This window comes from Drosophila ficusphila, unplaced genomic scaffold (genome assembly GCF_018152265.1).
Source record: "Drosophila ficusphila isolate 14025-0441.05 unplaced genomic scaffold, ASM1815226v1 contig_412, whole genome shotgun sequence".
Taxonomy (NCBI): Eukaryota; Metazoa; Arthropoda; class Insecta; order Diptera; family Drosophilidae; genus Drosophila; species Drosophila ficusphila.
In genome coordinates, this window is record NW_025064326.1 from 2226387 (window position 1) to 2251617 (window position 25231).

Sequence of the window (25231 nt, forward strand, 5' to 3'; positions counted from 1 at the left end):
CAGCAAACAATTTAATCTTCCATTTAAAATATTTAATAACGATCTCAATTATTTTAAGTTTCTTGTGTTAATATAGACCATTTTTAAAATTTTTTAAACTTTGCTCTACAAAATTGTCGCGATAGTTTAGCGACGACCCGCCATCTCTATTTTCAGTATTTTCTCATAATCTTGGTATATTCGCTCAGCCACGACCACACTGAATTCGATGTCGCTGTGTGTTGTATGTGCATTTCGTGATAAACAATTTTGAAAAACAATTTACGCACATTTGCGGGGCCAAAAACCAAACAAAATGTCAAAATAAACCCGCAATAAGTGCTTAAATTTACGCGTGAGTAGTTCACAATAAGATTTTATGGATTTTTCCCAGAAGAAAATCAGTTTTTTAGTGCAATTACGTTCGGGTGAAAGAGATGAGAAAAAATGTTTGTCTGTATTTGTGTATGGTGCTGCTTCTTCTTCGCTGCGACCGCCACACTGTTTTTGTTGTTGTTGTGTTGTGGGGCAAAAAATATATTGTTGTTGTTATTCTCTGCAGACGATCGCCGTTTTATTCTCATAAGAATATGCTGCAATATGTGTCTATTAGTGTGTGTGCGCCGTGTATGTATAAGTGTGTGCGCGCCATTAATTGAACCGAAAAAAGGAAAAAAGTAGCATCACTTATAAATACACACAATAAAATTAAATTTTTATTATGTTTTGAAAATACTTGAAATTCTTGTCTAAAAATGTTCTCAAAATTTCTCTTGAACCGCTTTCTCAGTTGGCGTCATTGCCAGAGGCACAGGTGCTGAATTTCCAATTGAATGTGCACCCAAAACAAAAAGCAATAGAAGTGCGCTGCACATTTCGGTGATTAATTAAATTAGATGGGAACTTTGCTCTCCTTTCTCACCTTTATGACTCAGCTTTGGGGCTTTATTGATAATTTCGCTCTCCTCTCTTTCACTCTCAAACGGTAAATAATAAACAGCGCCCCGTCGGGTGGGTCTTATCAGAAACTTTGCCGATAGAGATGCCAATTGGAATAAAAGGGGTGAACCTTTGGTCGGGTCGGAACGTATGTATATACTATATATATATAATATAGTAAAAAGTTTAAAAACCCCTTTCCTAACTATTAAAATCCATCGACTATCATTAGTAACAAGAGGACTTGGGTATGCGCATGCAAACTCAATTTCGTGGGAGGAAAGCCAAACGAACAGCACTGCACTTGCAGCCAAAGTTTTCCTTTGTCGAGGGCAACTGAAGCGAAGCGCGACACAAGACTAGAAGATTTGCAATGTGTGCACTCAATTCCACTTGGCGAACGCTCGACATGTGGGTGGGTGGGTTTGATTTTTCTAGTGGTTCCGATCTGGGTTCTGTTGGGTTTCGGTTTATGCCATTTCTGCGGTTTGCTTCGGTGATTTAATACAGTAAGCACTGGCTAAGAATTAAATCTAATGTTGTAGATTATGGCTTGCAACAGGTTCTAATACTAATAGACTTTCAGCCTTGCAAGCCCCAAACTACCTTTATCTTATAATCAAAACTTTTCACACAATCAGTTTGGGATTTTTTATATTTAATTTTTGATTAATTGATGACTTAAAAAGCTTCGGTCTAATCTGATTTGCGATTTGCATTCGTTATCTGCTGTGGGGTTTTCCAATCAGATTTTAGTCGGAGTGTTAATTCCCGAGGCAAGACCACAAATCATTTTGGGAAACGCCGCAAGAAGTTCCCAGTAAAACTTATGGCTGGTCTAAAGTGACGCCCCCGATCCAAAGTTTCTTGCCTCGTTCGCACCCACACACCACAGACCCCTGGCACAAAAGACAGTAAGTTTCGCCTAATGTTTTAACTGCTATTCTAATTTATGTTGCACATTGTTATGCTGGAAATTTTCCCTCAACGGTGCACCCCGCGCCTCCCTTTTTGATTGGTAATTCAAATTTGCCAGCCCGAAAATTAAGTGCGCAAAGTCAATATTTCAATTTAGGCATAGACCAACAGCAAAAAGGAAGAAAAATAAAACAAAATGCATATGGGCAATTTGCATACGGCGGTGGTTCGTCCAGGTAACTGGTGGTTCGGTGGTTTGGTGGCTCAGCCTACGCACCGCGAAAAGTGGCAAATGCAGACGCAAATTCAGCGGCGGCCCCTTGAAATGAGCTCTGAATGGTTTGCCTCACAAACCGCTGCGTTTTGCTTGCCAAATAATTATGTTATTAATTGGATTTATGCGCAGTTTGTGCAACGAGCAACATGCAAATTTTCGTGCCAGTAACTCAAAAAAAAAAAATATAACAACCGAGATCTAAAGTGATCAAGCCATTACAATCCCCCATTCCCTTGTATCTCTTGCTACCTTGGGGTCTGCAGATAATTTGTGGCACAAAAATATACGGTAGGACAATTATTAATTTTATAGAGTATATGAAAAACATTTTATCTATCAAATAGAACTCGTGTTTTGATCTTTAAGAGCTTAGCTTCGGATTATTCAGTTGTAAAGGCAATGCACAATGAGTTACAGTCCCGAAACGCGCTGTAACAATCTGGCGACGGCTTATCGCAGGAAACTAATTTTAAATCTATCGAAAGCGTGATTTACGCTTTTCAGTTTTCAGTATTTCGCTTTTTTTTTTTTGTCCCTGTCGGTGACAGTGGGCGGCCCCTTCTTGTTATTTTTTGATATCCATATAAATGTTTGGCTTCCCATCCGCCACCGCCCCCATTTGCCCCTTGGTCCTCTTGGGGCTCTTGATCTTCTTGTCGCGATAATCCGTCCGCGCAATGGTAATAAAACGAGAAACAAAACACAACAAAGCCAAACGGAACAAAAAAAAATTGTCAACACGAATTTGAACTTATTTTTAGACCCTGGCGCAATAGGATTTTCTCTTTTATTGTCATAATACCGAAAACAACTTTATTAAGAAGTACGTTGGAGCAGATTAATATCGGCGGCTTGGCTTTTGGCTACAAAACTCGAATCAAAGATTAACAGAAGTTGGTCCAAGGGAGATTCGAAACAAAAAGTACCCTTAGTTGTAAATGAAATTAGTTGACTTATTGGCCCTAAAAATTTATAAAAATTAAAATAATTGAAATGACTCTTTAATCGCTTCCTAAAATTATAAATCCATTCGCTTGACGCCCTTTAAGCCCGTAAAAGTGCCACATTTAGAGCGCGAAATTGAGGCAAATGGCAGCTAAAAGAGACAAACTGCGCCAAAACTTATGAACGCAACTTTAAACTGTAATAAAGTGGGAAATTACAGCGCATAAATCTCTGTCGCTGAACTGTCAGTGTCGGCGACTGGGAATATGGGAATAGTTATGGGCGGGGGAGGGGCAGAAAGGGGGGTTTGAAGTGGGGTTCGGAAGGCGGCGAAGTCATGCAACAGGCGGTGGTGAGGCCAACACCCACGCAAGTCGAGCTCGTCTTGAATGAAATTAGCCTGTAACTAGAGTTTACAGTTTGGCAGCTACTGCCGATCGTGGCTGGCCAACTTGCATACTAAGCACTCTCCGTCTTAGCCACACACATAGCGGAATGGCCGAGACTGATTGGACATTCCGACGGGGTCCTCGATCGGCGCTTCATTGCCCATATAATGCTAATAATTATTGCATTTAAAATCTAATAAATTTTTGCATTGACAACGCGGAGTTCGCTGGAGTCGTGAGGCGGAGTGGAGTGGGATGGCTTTTGAATCCATTCTCAGCCGCTCCTATTTTAATGGTGTAGATATCCATCAAAGCAAGGAAAAAATGCAAAAAAAAAAAAAAAGAACAACTAGTTAATACCTTGTATTATATTTTTAATAAATTAATTATTATGGAAGTTAACTGGTATGAACATGGGTCAAAATATACCTATTTGTATATGTATATGTTTGTGTTTCAAAGCCATAACACACATAATAAGCTGGTCCTTACTCTTGAAATACATTTTTATGTGAGTGTAGGTGACGGGTATAGTAATGATCAGTTTATAGATTAACTCCTGCTAATTCTTAACTATCCTCTGGCCCGCCTTTCAGTGGGCAATGTCTCTAGTGGATCGCTTTCGAGCTTTTGACCATAATTGTGTTGCTTGTCATTGTCTGTGTCGCATTGCCAACTTTTAAGTACAGACTGCCCTGTGCGTGTTAAATACATGTAATTAGCCATGTTTGTGCCATTTAATCCACTCGATGTTGGACTCCTTGGCCCCCTGCTCCTGCGTTTTTTCGCTTACTCGCGCGGCGACGCTTTTCTAAGAATTCTTTTACGTTTTGTTTTGGCGCACGCATTAGGCGGTACACAGCAGCAGCACGTTTAACCCGCAGGACAGGCGGAAGGGTTAAGCGGACCGCGGTGGGTTAAGGGGGGCCGATCTCGGGAACTGTGGCGCATACTCCACATATTTATGGCTATTTAAGCGAACCGAACGAATCGTGGATGCCGATGACGATGACGAACTTGCTGCTGGTTGCAGTTGCACTCTAGCAGCAGTTTCCCTCCACAGACGAGGTCAGCAATAAATATATAGTATATACCTATATCCCAATTTGAAATTTAACAATTTATTTTAAATAAATTTAATAACCAATTTCGCAAGTATGAATGAAAGATTTAAAGATCGCTTCTAAAAAGTAGGGGAGATGTGGGGGTTGTGGGCATAGTTTTGTTTTTGGCTTATAATTACCGAACTAGTGAATATTATTTGGACATATGGGTATCTGTGTAAAGCTAGAGACCTAAGCTAACTAGTTATGAAGAAACATACTTGATTTTGTCATGCGAAAAAATTTCATATGGACTTTTGTAAAATCGTAATTTTCAGCTAAAATTTTTTTTTTGGGGGGTTGTGGGCACCCTGGGAAAAAATGCTGCAAATGGAATAATATGGAAAAAAAACCGCAACCAATATCAACAAAATGACAATTTATTTATTTCAAAGACTACATAGGCGTTATTCATCGTCGGAAACACAATTTTGACATGTATAATGACTGCCCCGCATGTCCACACATTTCGGATGAAAAGCTCGATCGCAGATGTCACAATTGAGTGATAATCCCTCTCAGCGGGAGAGGATCCTTTTCCAAGACCCTAAGATTTCTACAAGAATGTTCTAGAGGGATCCAAACAAATTTTGAAAACAATTTTACAAGAAATTGTCGGTAATAAAAAAATTGGCCAAAAAAAAGGGGTGCCCACAACCCACCCAATTTTGGTGCCCACAACCAACTTTCGCAGACATTTTAAGAAGTAATTAAAAAATGTGTTAGCATAAATTTTTTGGTTCAAATCGATATTGTTCCATTTAGTATATTGCTTTGACTAAATAAAAATGCATTACACTTACCTTTTTAATCGATTCACTTTAATTGATACACTATTGAAAATCTTTGAATAAAGTTTCACCACCTTTTCCAAGCACAAGAAAAACCAATTCGTTAATTTCAAAAAGCAAACGCGTCTGTTTACTTTGATATTTGGCATAAATCATACATAGGGTAATTGCTTGCGAATGACATTACCAAAAAAATTCAATCTTCATTTTGTGAAGATATACGTAGGGGGTGCCCACAACCGACCCATGCCCACAACCCCCACTTCTCCCCTACTTTTCTAACCGAAAGAAAGTTGAAACTACTTTTTTGCCCTTAACTGTGCGTGTTGCTCCTGATTCCTGCGAGTGCTGCTGCTGCCTTTGTGGTCCGGCACTCATTGGCATTGATTGGTAGTTGAACACGCAACAATTGTTGCATGTTCAGGCGTCGGCAGTGACGGTGAGACGACAACAACAACAACAAGAGTGCAACACAGCACAACAGCACTGGGCCACAGGAGCAAACATCGCAACAAAGTTGAGGACTTCGGCTTCTGGCAGTTGGCTTTTGTCACATGCTCAGCGATTACTTTGGCCCTGGTTTAATTGGCTTTCGAGTTGGCATCAAAATTTGTCAACTTCTATTAGGATTCCTCCTAGTTCTACCTGCTTTCAGTTAACAAGACACTGCAACCATTCTTTGCTAACTATTCTTAAAACTTATTTAAACTAACCTTTACTAAAGGCAGCTTTAACTCGACCACCCACCACTCACTTTTTTCCTGAAAATCGGTGGTGTCTCCGCGTTGACAGCTCAATTACTCACATGACAAAGCCTCTGCGTGGCCCTCTGCAATTATCGCGGCAATTATTTGCAATTAGAACTGAGTTAATTTACTTGAAAAGGATTTTTCCAGTGCCTGCACATTTTTATCCCTTGACGTTTGCACTTTGGCACGTGGATGAGGTGGCTAATGCGAGTTTGGCCAATTTGCGTGCATAAAATTTTATTGTTTCAGCTACAGGACTACATAATTATGGCGTACCGAGGGTTTTGTTAGTTTTCGTAGGCTTTCCGTTTTCCGTTTGCAGTTCGAGGGAGGCTCACTTCATTACTATTTTCGATTTTAACGACGACTGTGTAATGTTACCCATGTTGGCAATAAATTCGCGTTAGTAGTGTTAAACACGCAATAAAAGCAGCGGGAGGAGCTATTGCACATAAACGTACTCAAATTCTGAGCATACTTACAGGTTGGGTCAAGAATATAGTTCAGAATGATAAGATTGCAACTTAATTAACTTAATTTTTTTTTAACTTAATTTAAACCAATTTAAATTGGTAACTTAGATCAAATATCTTTTAAAAGGATATGCAAAATCTGCCTGCACTTATGTTTGTTGATTTGGCAACTTCACTGGCGATTTTCTGCACGACCATCATAGTTGGCAGTGCATTTGCGAAACTAAATTCGTTTTGTTCTCGGTTATTTTCGTATTTTAAGCACCCTGCCCTGCCAGCGGAGGGCTCCCTCGAATTTGGGGTTCGATTTCTAGCCAGGCCCACGCACGAAAAAATTCGTTGACGCTGCCTCTTTTCTTGGCTCCCTTTTCAGTGCCCAAGCCATTTTTCACTTGTTGTGGTTGCGGTGGGGTGTTTACAGTTTGATTGTGATTGTGGGTTGACGCCACCTCCACCAGCAAAGGCAATGCACTAAGAAAAATAAAAAGATAGTATTTAAATTACCTCTCACCGAAAAACTTGTTTGTAATAGATAGGAGTTAAACAGTCTCTACCAAAACAGTAAAATTATAATTCTTTCTTTTGGTATTCAACTAAAAGTTTCCACTCAGATCATCTGAGTCTGCTTGAGTAAAGTATATACATATTATAGTTCTAAAAGAAAAGCGCTTCCCTTTTTCTTCCTGTGTGGACTGCAGCACACAAACACGTTTGTGTTCACGTGCAGGCGCCCCAACTGCAGATAGGGCATTTGATTTGTTTAAAACAAAACTTTGAACGCTTGAGTAGTGGTGTGCACTTGGCCGCTGGTACACGGTACACACCATTATAAACTCGACAAGAATACGTCACTCAACGGTCTTCAAAATCAGGGCTGCGGAATAGGATCTGATAAATATAAGAATTTAGAAGAACTTGAAGGGGTATTTGGGTTTAAAAGAATGGTTTAGAAAGGCAATATAACAAGAAGGGTTTCTCGTATTCTGTCTTGTATGTTAAGTTATGATACATTTTTTAGTTGGTTTAGTACCTCGCAAAAGGGGTTCGATTCGAGAGGTTCCTTTGGGGCTGCCCCACTATTTCGTACCTCCCTGGCTTGCTCACACAGATACAGTGGCTCGCAGCTTATTTCGTGCAGTTACCTAAAAAAAGTTCAAATCGTTATTCCTGCTAAACTAAAAAAGATAACCGAAAAATTTAAACGCAGTATTTTAATATGGAATATAAACTTATTTACTGAACGAAAGCGATTTTCTTAATCATAAAAACAAAAAAATTATTTAATAAAAACAAAATGTACAGGGTTTTTCGATGCCGCAGCTTATTTCGTGCAGCAGATTCTACTTAACTTATTATTAGTAATTTAACAGATACGGTTTTGTATGTCCATTTTTCTGGTTCAGGACATCTTTGAGATGATTTCCCATGGAGCAAAATAACTTTTTAGTGGTTTCCAGTGAAATTTTTTGACATTCTTCCATAAGAACAGTTTTCAGGTCGTTTTTGTTCGAAATCTTCCTCTTCCTTATAGCGATGTCCAATATTTCCCAAAAATTTTGGATCTCATTTAAATCTGGAGACTGTGCTGGCGTTATAACGACATGTGGGCAGTTCCAGGTAACCCAAGACTTCACAATTCCTGCTGAATGCTTCGGATCGTTGTCCTGGTAAAATCGAAAACGATCGCGTATGCCCAGTTTTTTAGCAGTTTGGAGTAGGTTATCCTCTAAAATGTTGAGGTACATTGTAGCGTCCTTGATGCCATCTATAAAAATGAGTTTGCCCATGCCAGAGACTGCCTTACAGGCCCAAACAATGGCCTGACCAGCGCTACGTTTGACCGTAGGTTTCAGGTGCTTATTTTCAAACTCTGTATTTGGTCGCCGCCACACAAATTGTCGTCCATCTGAACCAAAAATGTTACATTTTGACTCGTCAGCAAAAATAAAGTCATCCCAGAACAAAATCGGTGAAAGTATGTGCTCCTGTGACCAAATACAGAGTTTGAAAATAAGCACCTGAAACCTACGGTCAAACGTAGCGCTGGTCAGGCCATTGTTTGGGCCTGTAAGGCAGTCTCTGGCATGGGCAAACTCATTTTTATAGATGGCATCAAGGACGCTACAATGTACCTCAACATTTTAGAGGATAACCTACTCCAAACTGCTAAAAAACTGGGCATACGCGATCGTTTTCGATTTTACCAGGACAACGATCCGAAGCATTCAGCAGGAATTGTGAAGTCTTGGGTTACCTGGAACTGCCCACATGTCGTTATAACGCCAGCACAGTCTCCAGATTTAAATGAGATCCAAAATTTTTGGGAAATATTGGACATCGCTATAAGGAAGAGGAAGATTTCGAACAAAAACGACCTGAAAACTGTTCTTATGGAAGAATGTCAAAAAATTTCACTGGAAACCACTAAAAAGTTATTTTGCTCCATGGGAAATCATCTCAAAGATGTCCTGAACCAGAAAAATGGACATACAAAACCGTATCTGTTAAATTACTAATAATAAGTTAAGTAGAATCTGCTGCACGAAATAAGCTGCGGCATCGAAAAACCCTGTACATTTTGTTTTTATTAAATAATTTTTTTGTTTTTATGATTAAGAAAATCGCTTTCGTTCAGTAAATAAGTTTATATTCCATATTAAAATACTGCGTTTAAATTTTTCGGTTATCTTTTTTAGTTTAGCAGGAATAACGATTTGAACTTTTTTTAGGTAACTGCACGAAATAAGCTGCGAGCCACTGTACGCAGCGTAGCACGAGTGCAGTTGGGCTCCGTTCAGTTCGTCAGTGCCTCAATCAGGCAGTCAGTCAGTCAGTTCGTCCGTCAGTCAACACTCGGCGGCGGACTCAGTTTTCTGTGCAACCCGTTCGGCATTCGTTGTCGATCGGTGGTGTCGTGCAGTTGGTTTCGCGCTCGCTCCCGTTCTCTGGGGACTTTGCGTAATTTGCCGCAAAAATAAATAACATGGCAAACAGCTTCAATAAATTAAGTTATTATTATTGAAGCGCATTCCGAATCCGAATCCGAGTCGTGGCTGGCGAATGAAAAGATAACAATTGAATTAAGAATTAAGAATCGGAAATGTAACCGCAGAAACGTAAACGGTCGCCGTAAAGATTCTCGATCGATCGTCGTGGAGAGTCAAATTTGCATACGAATAACATTTTGATGCTGATTTTGATTTGTGCATCGCATCCGTGTAGCGCCAGTGCGTGTGTGTGTGCGTGCAATAAAAATAAATAATATAATATCTGCAATCTCAACATGTGTACGTTCGGTAGTTCGCCTCGCTTCCCTGCCTGTATTTTATTTTCCTCGCCCGATTTTTGAGTTTTCCTCAAACCGAAACTTTTGCCGCTGGCCCGCCGCTCGTTGGGTTCCTTATCTCTGTTTTTGTGTGTGCATTGTTTGTTTATTTTTAAACATGGGTCCAAGTCCCTATTTCCCTCTCTCGTACTCGTACTCGTACTCATACTAATACTCATACTCGTACTCGTATCGCACTCGCACTCGCAATCGTAGTCGTACCTTTACTACACTTTTTGCCCGCTTTCAGTGGCAGCGGAAGTGCCAGTGGCAGAGCCTCTGTACTCTCAACATTTTCCCATCCACCTTCGGGTTTACCATCAACCATCTACCATTTACCTGGCTACCGTGATTTACGCCTTATTGTCACTGCCGCATTTATGATTGATTATCGATTGGAATTGTATGATACGCATGCGCGAATGCGTGCCTGCCATAAAAGTCCCTCAAAGTCCTCGGTGCCCAGGCCTTCGGTCTTCCATGTGAGTTATGATCGGCGGATTGCTGATCATCGCTGCACTGAACACAAAATTGTGCTGAACTACTTGCAATCAATCGGTCTTAAATCCCTTTTAACCATATACACCATATAATACTTTGTAACCTTACATTTTGTAAAGCTACTTCAAGGGCTTTCAAGTTTAGTGATGAGTGTTCCTCTGCGTGTGGATTTCTTGGAATAAGAATGAAGACTGCGCCAGTTTTGGGTGGGGCAAAAGGCAAAAAAAAAAGAATAAAGGAGTAAGGTTGATACGTGATATGATATGTAATTGCAAATTACGATTATTGATCCTTAATTAATTGGGGGAATTGCAGAAACCATATGACAATGGACCATAAGCGCATTGTAAATTGCTAAAATAATATTAAAAATTCATTGTCATAGGATTCTTAGGAAAACATTAAAAACGAGATAATAAAAAGCAAGTATTTACTCCTAAATAACAAATGAATCATAGGAATTTTATAAACGTGAAGCACAAAGTTGATCGCCTTTTCAATTCCTGAGAATTTGCTTGGGTTTTAAAGCCCAATTATTGTTCGGAACCTCACCTGCAGTCAACAAATTGTCAAAGCTTTGCCAAACAAGAGCGGGGTATTATTGAAATTTGTATGCTCACCCCACAATCAATCGAATTCCACAAGACAAGCCAATCCACAAGACCACGACTGCCAACCAAAAACTGAACAAACCCCCTTGTCTTGATGTTATCTATATCTTTAACTCTCTTGTCTTAGAATGATCGAAAACCCAATGAAAGAAGTGCCTTTTAAATTTATACTTTGTTTTAATCTCTTAAGTAAAGATACATTTTTTTTTGAAATTTAGATAAAATGAATTCTTTTTTTTTTTATTTGTTGAAAAAGCTGTGTAGATTTTGTTAACTACTCCCGACTTGAAATGTTTATTCGCGGCGTTGGCATAACACCAAAGGCCATGTTTGCGCCTGGGGCTCTGGGTGACTTTGGGCAATTAAAAAAGTGGGTTCCCCCGAATCCACTGGCCCCCCGCGTCCACGCCCCCTTCCAAAGGCGACAACATAAAATTGTCAATGCTGAAAAAAAGCGCCAAAACTCAGGCAACGCCCCAAAGTATTAGGCCTGGTTTGAGCGAGAAAATCGAAATTAATTCACGCAGCGGCTAATTTGGGCAGAAATATGCGCCAGTTGGTCTGTCGGTCCGATCGAGAGGTGTTTTCTTGTTGTCCAAGTGTTGCACTTGTTGATTTATCGCCGGCATTTAATTGCTTTTGAAATTGGATTTTCCTGCCCGATGCCAAAAGGGGGAGTTGGAGTTGGTGGTTCGCCTTGTGTGGCTCGCTGGTGCGAGTTTGCGATTTGAGTGCTCCAGCCTGCACAAATTAATGGCTACTACAAAGTTTCATTCAATTAGGTTTTGTCACTTGTGAATTTAATTAAACAATTTTTGACACCTCGAGAAAAAATACGAGATTGGGTCGAACACACAAACCAAAACTTGCAGCCAGCAGCCAGAGCACTTGCACTTGCAACCGGAGTGAAGTTCTTCGGAAATGCTGTTAACATTGAAATGTCATAATTCAGATTGAATTGTTGTCTTTACCGTTAGACTCTGCGACGATGGCAAGGGAGAAAATTTGCAGGGGACGAAGAAAGGGGGTGGGGGACCCACATTTGTGGTGCTGACAAGTTGTAAGCCATTTGGTTATCATTTGCGCTAATTATGAGATGCAGTTCTCGCCCAGCTTTCAGTGGAATACAGTGAAGTGACACTAATGGAGGAATCAATTGATTGGTTAACCATTCCCACATAAACTTCAATATATATCAAACTATATTATAACTAATATTACTTAAATAACAAATTTCCAAGAAAAGATAAGAAAAGTTAAGAACCCCAAAATTATAATATTATCTCTTCGTTATAAATATTCCTTTTAAGTAACTTTTAGTTACTTTGGTGCTTCTGATTTGACTCAAATAACAATAACAGATGCTTACCAACCTCGAAACCTTTTTATTAGAATTCAAAGAAGTAGACCCGAAAAAAATTCCCCTCTATAATAATAGCATTGTTCCACAAATGACGTCAACAGCGATTGGCGTTCAACAATAACCATATTTAATAGATAAAAATAATTTTCCAACGAAATCGAGTCTTGATTAATCAGCTTACCAACTAACTCAGGCAATAATGGCCATAATTCTCAATGAGAAAATGTTGCAGGCAATTTGCATGCAATTGGTTGCCAACATTGAAAGTGGGAGGAGTCCGTTCATGACAGGAACCTCCCAACGACTTTATTTGCCGGCCAAAATCATGATGCATTGAAAGGCCCCATGGATATTCCCCCCTTTCGCTGCTCTCCCCTTAATCTTCTGGGCAATCGGCCAAGCGGGTATTGACACTGAGAGAAAATAATGTATATTAAGTTGGTATCTTGACTAAATGTTTTATCAAAGGTTGGTCTGGGGAAAAATAAATAAATCTGTCTGCATATTGCTTTATATGCAAATATTTATGAGAAACACAAAGTAATAACTTCACCTTCGGTTTGAGGAAAAAACCCACTATTTCTGCCTGTGCATTTAAATTTTGCATGCGTTGTTGTGGGCGTTGCTGCGGCAATCTAAGCTCGATGATGAATGTATGCGATTATATTTGAATTTATTTTATTTACATATGCTTTTTACTTGCTCTTTTTACAGACTATCCGCCCGCTGATAGTTATACCGGTTACCGGGTGACTCCACCCCAAATCAACGGCACCAGCAGCAGCAACAACAACAACAGCCACCACATCAATAATAACCACAACAACAACAACATCAACAATCTCTGCAGCAGCAGCAGCCACAGTTTAACAGCAATCAGCAGCAGCAGCAGCGGCGGCGGCGGCAGCAGCAGAATGGACACCGACGATGTGGAATCGAACACCAGCAGTGCCATGTCCACACTGGGCTCGCTCTTCTCCTTCACATCGCCGGCGGTGAAGAAGCTGCTGGGCTGGAAGCAGGGCGACGAGGAGGAGAAGTGGGCGGAGAAGGCCGTCGACAGTCTGGTGAAGAAGCTGAAGAAGCGCAAGGGCGCCATCGAGGAGCTGGAGCGGGCGCTCTCCTGTCCCGGACAGCCCTCCAAGTGCGTCACCATTCCGCGCTCGCTGGACGGACGACTGCAGGTGGGTTTTCCAGCCATATTGGGATCATTTCCATTGGTTAACTAATGCTCACTCTCTTTTAAAGGTCTCTCATCGCAAGGGACTGCCGCATGTGATCTACTGCCGCGTGTGGCGCTGGCCGGATCTGCAGTCGCACCACGAACTGAAGCCATTGGAGCTCTGCCAGTACCCCTTCAGCGCAAAGCAGAAGGAGGTGTGCATCAATCCGTACCACTACAAGCGCGTGGAGAGCCCGGTGCTGCCGCCGGTGCTCGTGCCCCGCCACTCGGAGTTCGCGCCCGGCCACTCGATGCTGCAGTTCAACCACGTGGCCGAGCCCAGCATGCCGCACAACGTGAGCTACTCGAACAGCGGCTTCAACTCGCACAGCCTGAGCACCAGCAACACGTCGGTGGGCAGCCCCAGTTCCGTGAACTCCAACCCGAACTCGCCGTACGACAGCCTGGCGGGCACACCGCCGCCCGCCTACAGTCCCTCGGAGGACGGCAACTCCAACAACCCCAATGACGGCGGCCAGCTGCTCGACGCCCCGATGGGCGACGTGGCCCAGGTCAGCTACGCGGAGCCCGCCTTCTGGGCCTCGATCGCATACTACGAGCTCAACTGCCGCGTGGGCGAGGTGTTCCACTGCAACAACAACTCGGTGATCGTCGACGGCTTCACGAATCCGTCCAACAACTCGGACCGCTGCTGCCTCGGCCAGCTGAGCAACGTGAACAGGAACAGCACCATCGAGAACACACGCCGTCATATAGGTAGGTAATATTATTTAATGCCATTCATACGAATTTGTGATAAGAAGGCCACTTAAAGTGGCCAATAACTCAGCTAGAATGTATTATGAATGGTCTTAAATTAGAATATGAAGAGTGCTGCTTATCAATTAAATGAATGGAGTAGGTAATCTCTATACTTCTCTGTACCTCCCGCAGGCAAGGGCGTCCATCTGTACTATGTGACCGGCGAGGTGTACGCCGAGTGCCTGTCCGACTCCGCCATCTTCGTGCAGTCGCGCAACTGCAACTACCACCACGGATTCCATCCGAGCACCGTGTGCAAGATCCCGCCGGGCTGCTCGCTGAAGATCTTCAACAACCAGGAGTTTGCTCAGCTGCTGTCGCAGTCGGTGAACAACGGATTCGAGGCCGTCTACGAGCTCACCAAGATGTGCACGATCCGGATGTCGTTCGTGAAGGGCTGGGGGGCGGAGTACCACCGCCAGGACGTCACCTCGACGCCCTGCTGGATCGAGATCCACCTGCACGGGCCGCTCCAGTGGCTGGACAAGGTGCTCACGCAGATGGGCTCGCCGCATAATGCAATTAGTTCGGTATCCTAAGCTTAAGACGAGGCGAGGCGAGCTCCTCGAGCGGAAGTGGTAAGACGTGGTAACGAAACGAAACCAGTAGCTAAATGAGTGCGTGAGTGCGAGCGAAAGCCAAGTGCGAAAAAGACGTAGAGATCACAGGACAACGGAGAGGCGACTCATCTGCAGATTTGAATGGATGTGCGCAAGCCCCTCCAACACCAACACCCCGCCCTTTGCCCATATTTTATAGTTTATCGTATGATTTTCTATGCGAACGTCATTCCTAACGCTAAAGCAGAGTGCAACAGAAGAAGCAACAACGAGCTGAGGAACCACCTGCGGAGTGGTGCAACTATTTACAATGATCTACATGCTATTATAATAATGATCTATGCCCATTGGCAAACAGCTGTCGTTCAAGTCTATTTCAAGTGCTAATTATGTGTCATTGCAAGAATGCTTTAAATATAAAACAAACACTTTTAATTAATCCTACCAACTCTAAATATATAAGCGACAAGAAATTTACATAGGGATATGAAACAGAACTTATTGCAATACATTTCTTGAAATGATTTTTATAAACCGTAGTTTATGTTTTATTACTTCTCATTTGCGGTTTGCCTTTGATCAACAAATTAAATGTTCAGTAGTTGATTTAAATCTATGGTTTAACTAATTTTAAGTTACAAAATACAAAAGGTATAAAACTAAAATCAAAAAAATAATCAAACCTTAAGAGTGGAAAACCTATTGAATCAGTTAATTTTCCAAACAATGATCTTTTGTTATGTTAAGTAAATAAATACATTTAGACGAGGAGTGAGGAGTAAAAAGAAAGAAACTTTTTTTATATAAATATACATGTATAATTTTTATAACATAATCGTACACTAGAATTTTCGTAGTTTTATGTTTTCCTTTGGTTTTGTTTTGAAATAAAGAATGTGTGCCGAAACATCATTAGAAGATAATAAAAATTACAACAAATTAAATGCTTAATTTTAAAATAACCCTTCGTTTTTGATTTATTTTTGATTTGTTATTTTTTTATCAAGAGTGTGCAAGACCCACGCGTATTTCAATAAAAAGTATAATAATATGAAATGTACATTTAGCTGTATATTAGATGCTTCGGCAAGATACGGCCTTATCTAAAAACTAATGTAATACATGTGCCTGTTTGATATTTTACATGGTTCTTTAACGGAAAGTAGAGCAAACAAATTTAAATGTGAAAATACCCAATATTTATATGAATACCGAACGAAAGAAACTAAAATATTTGCCTTAAAGTTTACCAAATTTATGAACAGCCACCACAAAATGCTATAAATTGCCTTAATCTCGCCTTGCATGCCACTTAATGTTTAACAGAATATTGTAATAAAAAGTATATAAATGAAAAATAAACCAACAAAAAATATATTTTCAGTGAGATCAATTTTATTATATAAAATACTTACAATAACTCGGAAAACAAGTTCTGGTTTTGATTTAAATGTTTAAAGAGTCCTATATTTTTAGATCAAGACCAAGATTTCAACCCTTGTTTTATTAGGTGAATGAAAAGACTGGCCAGTGATGCGGATCTAGCAGGAAAGCTGGATTTTTTAGAACATCTGGGTAAAAAGTCATTATACCATCTGGCAACACTGTCACCTCTATTGTTTTTTTCCTATCAACATGAGCGCTGTGAACGATCCACTGGAATTATTGACAAATAAAGGCAACCGCCAGTCGTCTTTCTTGTCGCCGATATGGAATCCCCTAGCCTGCGGACTGGCTGGAGTCGGCGTGGCCATTTTTGTCAACTGGGGATTCCGTAGGCCCGTGTTTTCCGGTGAGTTCTCGCTGCGGTTCCATGTGACGTAACATTGTTTTTGTCGAATTTAACTAATAAAATCCCTACAATTCGCAGGCATCCAGAAGCATATTGCCTTTGGAGTCCTTGGCGTCGGCGCAGGATCCTATTTCGACCAGAAAAGAAACGATTATTTGGCCAAAAGAGATGCCGTCCTCCGGCACTACATTGAACTGCATCCCGACGATTTCCCCGTGAAGGGTGAGTCCTATAAAGGATTTAAAGCCTTTGGAAAGATGAAATAAGCCAAATATTTGTTTCAGATCGCAAAAAGTACGGCGACGTCCTCGAGAGTTGGGTGCCAGTTCGTTAAGTGGATCAAAATCTTTGTTGTTAAACGAACGACGGAAGTAGTTAATAAAACAGCTTTAATTGTAATATGAATGCGAAATTAGCTAAAATGATTACCCTATTCGTATAGGTACTTATAATTTAACTATGGAACTTTGGAAAACAAAAAGAAAATGAAAGCAATCTGCAGGGGCAAACAAGAATTTTATTTGCCGTATGTTATGCGGTAATAGCTGGATGGTTTAATTCTCAAAACAGCTTATACAGATGACTCGTTGGACCGAAAATACTGTGTTTCACTTTTTGTAAATTTAAACATTTTTAAATACACTTATTTTAATGAGCTTAAGAAATTTTAATATTTTTTTGGGTTGAGTCATTGCTAGATTTTAGCGGGACTCGGAACCATCGTTTATATCGATACATCGATGGCATAATCGCTCGAAATGCCAGCTTTAAGTTAGGGTCTTCTTTCAGTTAATACTCTTTTGTCGCGGTGAAAAACGGATCGAAATTTTTGTAGGATGTGTCTTCGCAAAATGCTCATCCGCAAATGAATTATTTTAAACAATAACTAAAAAACGTGCAAAAAATCTTTAAAAAAGTATAACAACCAAGTGAATTTAATTATATATAAACCCAATATTCATGAAACAAAAATTTATTTTAAGCTTAGTTTGTGTGCTTGTGCCTGTGTGCGTCTTCGTTTTACCGTTACAATTTACGAAAACCGATATAAAGTGAAATTTGTGAAAAATAAATGTTAATATTAATAGTTCAACCTGGGCAAAGCTATTATCTATAATTAATTACAAAACAAAACAATTTTTCGCTTTGCGTTTTGTGGCCAAAAAAAAAAAAAAAAAAAATAAAACGGAAAGCCGTCGGCTTCTTTCACCTGGGAATTTTCTTATCAGCAAACAACGATTATGGCAAAGGTAGGAAAGCTGGGCTCTTAATTTTATTGCGAAATTATTTATTTACGAACAGATGGTGGTTGCTGCTCCTTTTCGACTTCCACTTTCCCACGGCAAATGTTTGTCAATTTGGTTTTTATTTTATTGCTTGTGTGTGGGTGGTTGGATGTTATCCTTTGGGTGGATTCAGTGGGTTGATTTCCCCTCGTTTGTATAAATTATGCACGTTCTGTGGACTCGCATTGATTTCTTTGGATTGCAAAAGGAATCGATTCCCCACGATATTTTATGATGTGTAAAATTGAACGGGAGTTGTATGGAGCAAAACGAAATTTCGTAGAGCCATAAAAACAGTTATGCCAAGAAGGTACAATCAAGTCGGATAAAATGCGGAAATGGAAGAGATTTGGGGGCTTGTCGTAAAGAAAGCAAAAAATCGAAAGGTTTGAAAAACTAAGAAAAGAGTTAGAGGATGGGTTGAATTTTTGTAAGCTCTGAACAAATATTTTTTTCTACTTTAAAACACTTTAATATGGTATGGTATTCATCAGACTTCTATGAATAAACAGCAAGTATGGACTTTGCTTATTTTTTTCTCCCAAGACCCTTCTCTGAATCCCGTCCATCAGGCTAATGAATGAATTACTTGAGTGCCTTCCGCTCGCCGCGCCCGCAACAATGAAGATATTTTGCTCATGGGCCAATCTGCACGCTATTACGATGTAGGACCATAAAAATCCAAGGAGCCCTCAATCCCAATCAAGGGATTAAAGTTCCGGAAAGCGGTGAAGGAGTGAAGCCATTTCTCAGTGACCAGGAAAAGTCCGTGCTCGAAATGAGCCACATTTTTCTCGAGGTTTTTGGCTCGCGTCTCTCGTCGATATGTGCAGCTCGAACCAACTTGGTAATACATTTTTTATGACCCACCACGTGGGTGATTCGTGAGTGGGTGGGCGGTTCGGTGGGTGGTTGGAAGACCCCAACCAATGTCGCGTGTCTGCCTGAGGAACTTTCGCTCTTGACAGGTTTGTTTTGCTCTTGATAAATTACCTTGCCACTTGTCGCTCAACGTGAAATTACTTTCCTCTATCTTAAAGTTTTCCACTTTTCCCCACCCATTCCACTAGCTTCCCTCCCTTCGTTGGCTGCCTATGAAATTTTGATTTGCACGCCAAATGCGGCCAAATGTCCTCAAGTCAAGTTCAGGCGAAGAGCGAAATTCCGAGGCACTGGAGCTTCTAAAGATATAACCATTATTATGTGCTCAGGGGTGAGCGAGGACTCCCCGCCATTTTGTAGCTTTTGTCCTTTGTCCTTGAGTGGCCTTTCGAGAACGCGTAAATAGGTTTTTCAGGATGCGAAATGCCATGATAGAATATTCGGTCATCCTAAAACTACATAAAAATGTGAAAAAAAGCTACATATTTTCATCTAAATATAAATTTTTAAAAGCGCAAAAATTTTCCATCAGAAATCAGTTCTCAAAAGTTTTGTAGTTCCTCTATTTTATAACCATTTTACTTTCAAAATTACCACAAACCCTACTGAAATGTCTACAGGGTATGGAGAATATATATTGACTGTATTTCTATCTTTCAATGCCTTTAGATTTTGTTGTTGTTTTGCCAGTAACGCGACATGCTCATAATCATCAGAGTCTTTCCCGCCCACTTTTCCCCCACTTTCATCCATTTTGTCGTTTTGCCATTGCCCCTGTATCATTATGTGCAGCCTGTAGTATTATTATATTGCTTTCATACAATTGTCGACAGGGGGGCCTCCTATATACTTTTTTCGTGTCAACAGCAGCAGGCGCAACCGCAGGAGCTGCCTGCAAGTGCAAGGATAACGGGGCGAAACTAACAATAAGTGAACTCATTTTTCTTGTATACTTATGTACCCAGGACCTCCCACGACTGCAGCCAAGATCTAGAAAATCAGCCCGAAAGTTCGTTTATGCGAGGCTCAAAGTCGTTATTTAATGGATATTTACCTTTTAAAGAATTTTATTTGATTTCATTTATTTAAAGCAGTGGGGATTATCATAAGTACTACGAAAATGTTCATATTCCATACTAAGTAAGTTGATATGCCACATATTTTCCGTTTGCAATGGCTTCCACAGGGAGTCATCTTCTTGCCATCGAACACTTTCAGTTGCAGCATCTGTTTCAATATGGAGAGCTTATCGCCCCTTTCCATTTTCCGGGACCCCCCGTGTTCACATACTAGCTGATCTACTACACTTTTGCCATATATGATTTATGCTGGCGGCGGTGGCATTTCTGTATTGACTTAACGCAAAATGCGTTGCATGCCGCGAATGGGGCTTCTAGCCTAACATTTCGCTCCGCAATTTTCCATTTATTCATGGCTGCTTTCGCAGCATGAAAATTTATTGGAAACGCTTTCCGGCTACATATTGAAATGCATCTGAAATTGCTTTGTTAGTTATGTATACTGAACAAACATGGATATATGCTTATTTGGCAACATCATGGTTTCGTTTTGGGTTTGATTGGGAAATTGTTAATTTAGTATGCAGTTTAATTAGGTTTTTTTACCTACAAATGGCACGTCATAAAAACTACATAAAATTGGGTAAGCTGACTGCACTGTGTCTCATCCTTCGCCTAGAAACTCTTTAGCGTCATTATCCTTGCATATTTGTGGGCGTCGCAAGCATCGTGGCTTCACCACCATTTCCCCGGCTTTCCACCACTACGAATTCCAGTGCAAGCACGTGGGTCGCCAGTGTCGCAGAGAAAACGCGGCAAAATGTTGTAAGATTCCTAAGCTAATTTCATTAAATATTCATGGCCACGGCACGACAATGCACACAAAAACACATATAGACAGGGACATAGACATGGATGGAGGTACTGACGTCGTTGCAGTTCACCTCCTTTAGATGCTACTGCTTTTCACTACTTCTCATGCCCATATACACTCTACAAAAATATCCTTCTAAAATGTATTTCCTATAGTGACTTAAAAATTCGCCGGCCTAGAAATTTCTTAAAGTGCAACCGCTGTCAAAATGTCAAACGGGCTTAAATTTTAACGTGCCTGGCTAAGTTTTCGGGCAAAAACGCCGCACATGTGCGGCTTAGTCGATAAAACGAGAATGGCGGAAAAGGGGACGATGAAGGGGACGAAGTGGCTTCCTACTTCCATCCGTTGTTGTCCCGAAATTAATAGTGTTTGCGTTGAGGCTCAAGCGGCAGCAGATGCCCCTGACAAATTTTCATTTAATCATTCAGCCCCGGGGTTCAAGGTGATTTGATTTCGATTTGATAGATAAAGTCGGTACATAAATAAATGAAAGAGGCAAGAAAAAGCATATACAGATTTTTGATAAATGGTTCAGCTTTCTTTGGGATGCCAGCCAATTGTCTAATGCGGCATTCTACACTCTGAAGTGTTTTTCCACTTCTTCTAATTTAATTAAGTTGCACAAAAAGTAGACACTCGTGGGGTTGAAGTGGTTGGATTGCAATTGGGTGCATAAATAAAAGGGGCGACATAGATAAAAACCATTCGTACAACATTGGGGCTGACCCCAGACAGCGAGTCGTGTCCTTTCTAGGACTTGGACCAGAGACCATTAAATGACCTGACAAATGGTGTATTAGCATTGTGCAAATTTAGCCAGAACGAACGGGTTGACTAAGCCTGAAGGATACCCTTAAATAACATGCAAAAGCTGCTGAGATTTTTGTTTAAACTTGGTTTCTGAAGTTATACCAATATTACATGGAAGAAATCTTGCTAACTTTGTTTATTTAAGATGAGTTGAAAGCTTGAATTTATTATTTATTTAATTTTAAATGTACACCTAAAAGGAATTTCAAACCCCATTTGAAGAGCAGTTTTCGGTTCACTTTCTAAATTTCCATTTGCCCATTGTGGACTCCATAAATTTGTAGCGTTTTTGCTTCCCTCTTTAGAATTTTACAATTTCCTTCTCTTGTTTGTTTTTTGTGTGACTTGCGATTTGCTGCCAAGCCCTGTGTTTTGTTTGCTTGACTTGCGTCTCGGCAAATTTCTTTGGACAGCTTGAGGAATGGCAAATGGATAAAAGTAGATGAAAGATACGCGGGTGTCCACAATAAATTTGCTGCCCAGCCCTTGTGTTATGCAAATTTACTCAACGATTTAATTACACCAATATGGCTCTGAAATAATTTTAAATGAGCAAATTACTTTTGGTTTAATTAAATATTAACACGCACACACATTTTACGGCGGCAATTTGTTTTGATTGTAGTTCGTACGGCACTAAAAGCGCAATCAGCATAACCCGCGAGCAAATGCAATCACAAAAAATTTAATAAAATGAAACGAAAACAGAGTGAGGGGTGAACCATAGCAGGTGGATATGGAGTTCTCTTTGTGGGCTGGCATGTGCGGGAATTGATAAAAAGTTGTTATTTCAGTTCTTTTCGGTTGTATTTTTTAACTGCACCCGCCGAACATGAAAGGGGCAGATGGTAATTGAATTTTATATACGGAAAATGGGGTAGTGCGCTGGAAATTTCCGGGAAGGAGTGCCGTTGAAAAGCGATTAGACAAAATTGTGTTCATGAAAGATTCTGGTTGGTGGAACGGCAGGTAAAACACGGAATGTCTTTGAATGTGGATTGTGAAATCTTCAGTTCAGGTTAATTTAAAATAAAATATTTTTAAACAAATGATATAAAGTTTAAATTAACTATTGTCTTTTCTAACATAAGCTCCACGGAACTCTTTATCCATTATATCCCATCACACCAACTTACACATCCGAGTACATATTTGGTCTGATGGGCGCCAAATTAAATAAAAACGGAATGTGAAAGGTGTAAAAGCCGTGTAAGTTTCCGTGTTTGCACGTGTGTGTTCATTTGGCGGAGCACCTGACCACATGATGGCATTATAGTACTGGGTGAACGGATCTGAGTCTGAGGTTGGGTGGTTGGGTGGCTTTGGATTGGATGGTTGGGCGGTTTAGTCCGCTTCTCGCACTTTATGTGTCTGTAATTGAAAATTAAGCGCCTGTCATCGGGCCAAGGTAGAAGGGTTTGAGAAATCTAACCACTGAAAGAGAAAACCTATTATATTTCAAACTATGTACATTATTTTCAAAATGTAAGTGTGTAAAAAGTTTTCCAGAACCAGGGAATTTTTCAACAGAAGTTTTATTTATGATTCAAACGAGGTTTGAAACCAGATCATTTTGCAAACTAAAATTCTCTGTGTAACTGTGCAGCAATGAGCCATTAAGCTGCGAGTAAGAGTAGGTGTAGATGTGGGTGTAGGATATATACAGAGCGTGACTGGGGGCCACCCATTTGCAGATACGGATGGGATATACACGGGTAGGTGAATCGCATTTCGATTTGCTGGCCGCACGGGAAAATTGCCAACTTACCGTGCCGTGCGCTCAAATCCCTTCGAGTGTCGGTGCTCGACCATTCCTGTGGTTCCTGGCATGTGCGGTTAATTTGTTTCAAATCAGCTTTGCCAAGAAGGATGACGTGGAACCTGTGTACGGGTCATGTGGGTAAATAATTTCACCACTTTCCGTTGCAGATTGCGAGGATATAAACCAATTAACTTGTGACATCGTCTGTCAGCTGCGCTGAATAATGTGGTGTGCCATAGAAGGTGTTGGAAATTGCGTAAATATTGCAGTAGTTGGGTGGAAATATTAATATTATCTTCTGCATTTAATATTATTTGTTTGTGCGTTAATAAGTTATATTTAATTGCCGGCTTTAGCTTTAAACTTTATTGAAATACAGCAGCTCTTAATTGTCTGTTATTAAAAGCATGTTTTTCATTTTTCCGACATCCTTACAAATCCTTTTTTGCCAATTCATGTAAATTGAAAGCTTCCGTAAGTGAACCGTCCATAAATCATAATGCTCCGAATGGAAATCCCCTGCTAAAATTTGCACTAGGGAAAGCCAATTGTTTTCCTATTTTTTTGTTGTTATTCCTGCAAGAAAAAGGCAAAAGTGAGACTGAAAAAGGAGAAATAAAACGTAGAACCGAAGGGAAAACAATGGAAACAGAACTCACTAACCCAATTTAACTCCCATGTATATAACAACGACAATAGCAACAAGCGTTATAAACAATGAGTGGGGGAGAAACCACAGTAGTAGCAACAATAATAGTGGCAACCACTAGAACAACTGAGCACGCGATGCCAGCATAAAATATGAACGAGCAAAAGGCGCAAATAAAAGACGAAAGCGTCTAAAATTACGGAAGCACCAGGCCGGGAAAGTGCTGGGGGAAAAGTAGAGGAAAGCGCCACGAAGTCACCGCAGTCTCTAACAAAATACAAGCACATAAATGCGGTCGTTGTGTGGCGTTCATTTTCCTTTTGCCGAGGTTCCGAACAACGTTTTTGCCCACAAAAAACAAAAGAACAAAATTCATCCGGCCTAACTGTACAGAAAGTCCTTCGTCCTGAATAAAGGGATTAATTTGATGTGGGTACTGAGTCTTAATTATATCAGTTTTGTTTATAATTAGGGGAAAAGAAAATCAGCGAACGATAGGGATCTTTAATTTGGAAACATTGTTGTTAAAAGGTATTATTCAGATTTTAATATTCTGTAAGGCTTTGAAATAAAATTAATAAAAGATGTGCAAGGTATTTGATTTTCTTTGGGATACCTAAACATTTTTTGCTTTCCATTTTTATTTTACATTTTTAAAGTATACTTCAGGGCATCAGTGCATAAAACCATTGTTTCAAATGCCTTGCAAGCGACAAGAAAATGAATTTCGCCACTGGGAGTCGAGATTGTCTCGGGCAAACACTTTCTGCGTTTAGCTAGATATTCCGGGTTAAATATTGTGCCAGGCGAGTTCTTCTCACCAGTTGCGCCATAAAGCATTCAGGGGTTGCGTGGTGGGGCATGCGGGGCACCAAGACAAACTAAGGGTTAGGCCACAGACGTCCGTTTTAATGCTCATTATAATTACGTGTGCATGTGTGCGGGGCGCACGGCGTTTTTATGGCCTCTTCCCTGAAAACAACGAGAGAAATCAGCACAAAAACAAGCTCACTTAATGACTTGCACGCCAGGTGTCGTCGTTCTTCGTTCTTCCCGCTTGTGTAACGTCACATTTCATACGACCCGTTGGCCGCCACAACAAATGTTTATAAATTGTGGATGCGTATGTGTGTGCGAAAGCTCCACACACCTGGGGTGTTGACACAACTTGGTTGCACTGCATTTAATGGACTCAGCCTGGAAATTATACGAGTAAATGTGTGTATATACGACGGGAGGAACAAAAA

At 40.5% G+C, this 25231-nt stretch overlaps 3 protein-coding genes across 4 annotated transcripts in view; all 3 read left to right on the forward strand.

The window, feature by feature from the left end:
• The first annotated feature begins 151 nt into the window (after positions 1-151).
• LOC108092440 (protein mothers against dpp) lies at positions 152-16284 on the forward strand. 2 transcript variants are annotated; one of them, XM_017192021.2, is made up of 4 exons: positions 9470-9850; positions 13078-13547; positions 13612-14302; positions 14480-16284. In XM_017192021.2, exons 1-4 carry the CDS (start codon positions 9847-9849, stop codon positions 14884-14886), a joined length of 1572 nt encoding a protein of 523 aa, XP_017047510.2. In that variant the 5' UTR covers positions 9470-9846; the 3' UTR covers positions 14887-16284. The 2 variants fall into 2 exon arrangements, 1 of the variants encoding a protein (XP_017047510.2); XR_006245439.1 differs by lacking the exons at positions 9470-9850; positions 13612-14302; positions 14480-16284 and adding an exon at positions 152-334 and having other exon boundaries at positions 13078-13192.
• A 231-nt stretch (positions 16285-16515) lies between these two features.
• LOC108092309 (NADH dehydrogenase [ubiquinone] 1 subunit C2) lies at positions 16516-17104 on the forward strand. Its single transcript, XM_017191844.2, has 3 exons — positions 16516-16699; positions 16778-16921; positions 16984-17104. Exons 1-3 carry the CDS (start codon positions 16543-16545, stop codon positions 17031-17033), a joined length of 351 nt encoding a protein of 116 aa, XP_017047333.1. The 5' UTR covers positions 16516-16542; the 3' UTR covers positions 17034-17104.
• Positions 17105-17491: 387 nt separating this feature from the next.
• LOC108092364 overlaps positions 17492-25231 on the forward strand; it is a 73764-nt gene continuing 66024 nt past the window's right edge. The window contains 1 exon segment of the mRNA XM_017191901.2: positions 17492-17949. Within this exon segment, the coding sequence (XP_017047390.2) occupies positions 17941-17949 (9 nt within the window). The 5' untranslated portion in view covers positions 17492-17940.

Bases quoted from the DNA above. Each gene is read 5' to 3' on its own strand.
- LOC108092309 (XM_017191844.2), top strand. From the start codon at position 16,543: ATGAGCGCTGTGAACGATCCACTGGAATTATTGACAAATAAAGGCAAC. The intron at 16,700-16,777 runs GTGAGTTCTCGC...TACAATTCGCAG, and splicing joins CCGTAGGCCCGTGTTTTCCG to GCATCCAGAAGCATATTGCC. The intron at 16,922-16,983 runs GTGAGTCCTATA...TATTTGTTTCAG, and splicing joins CGACGATTTCCCCGTGAAGG to ATCGCAAAAAGTACGGCGAC.
- LOC108092440 (XM_017192021.2), top strand. The intron at 13,548-13,611 runs GTGGGTTTTCCA...TCTCTTTTAAAG, and splicing joins CGCTGGACGGACGACTGCAG to GTCTCTCATCGCAAGGGACT. The intron at 14,303-14,479 runs GTAGGTAATATT...TACCTCCCGCAG, and splicing joins GAACACACGCCGTCATATAG to GCAAGGGCGTCCATCTGTAC.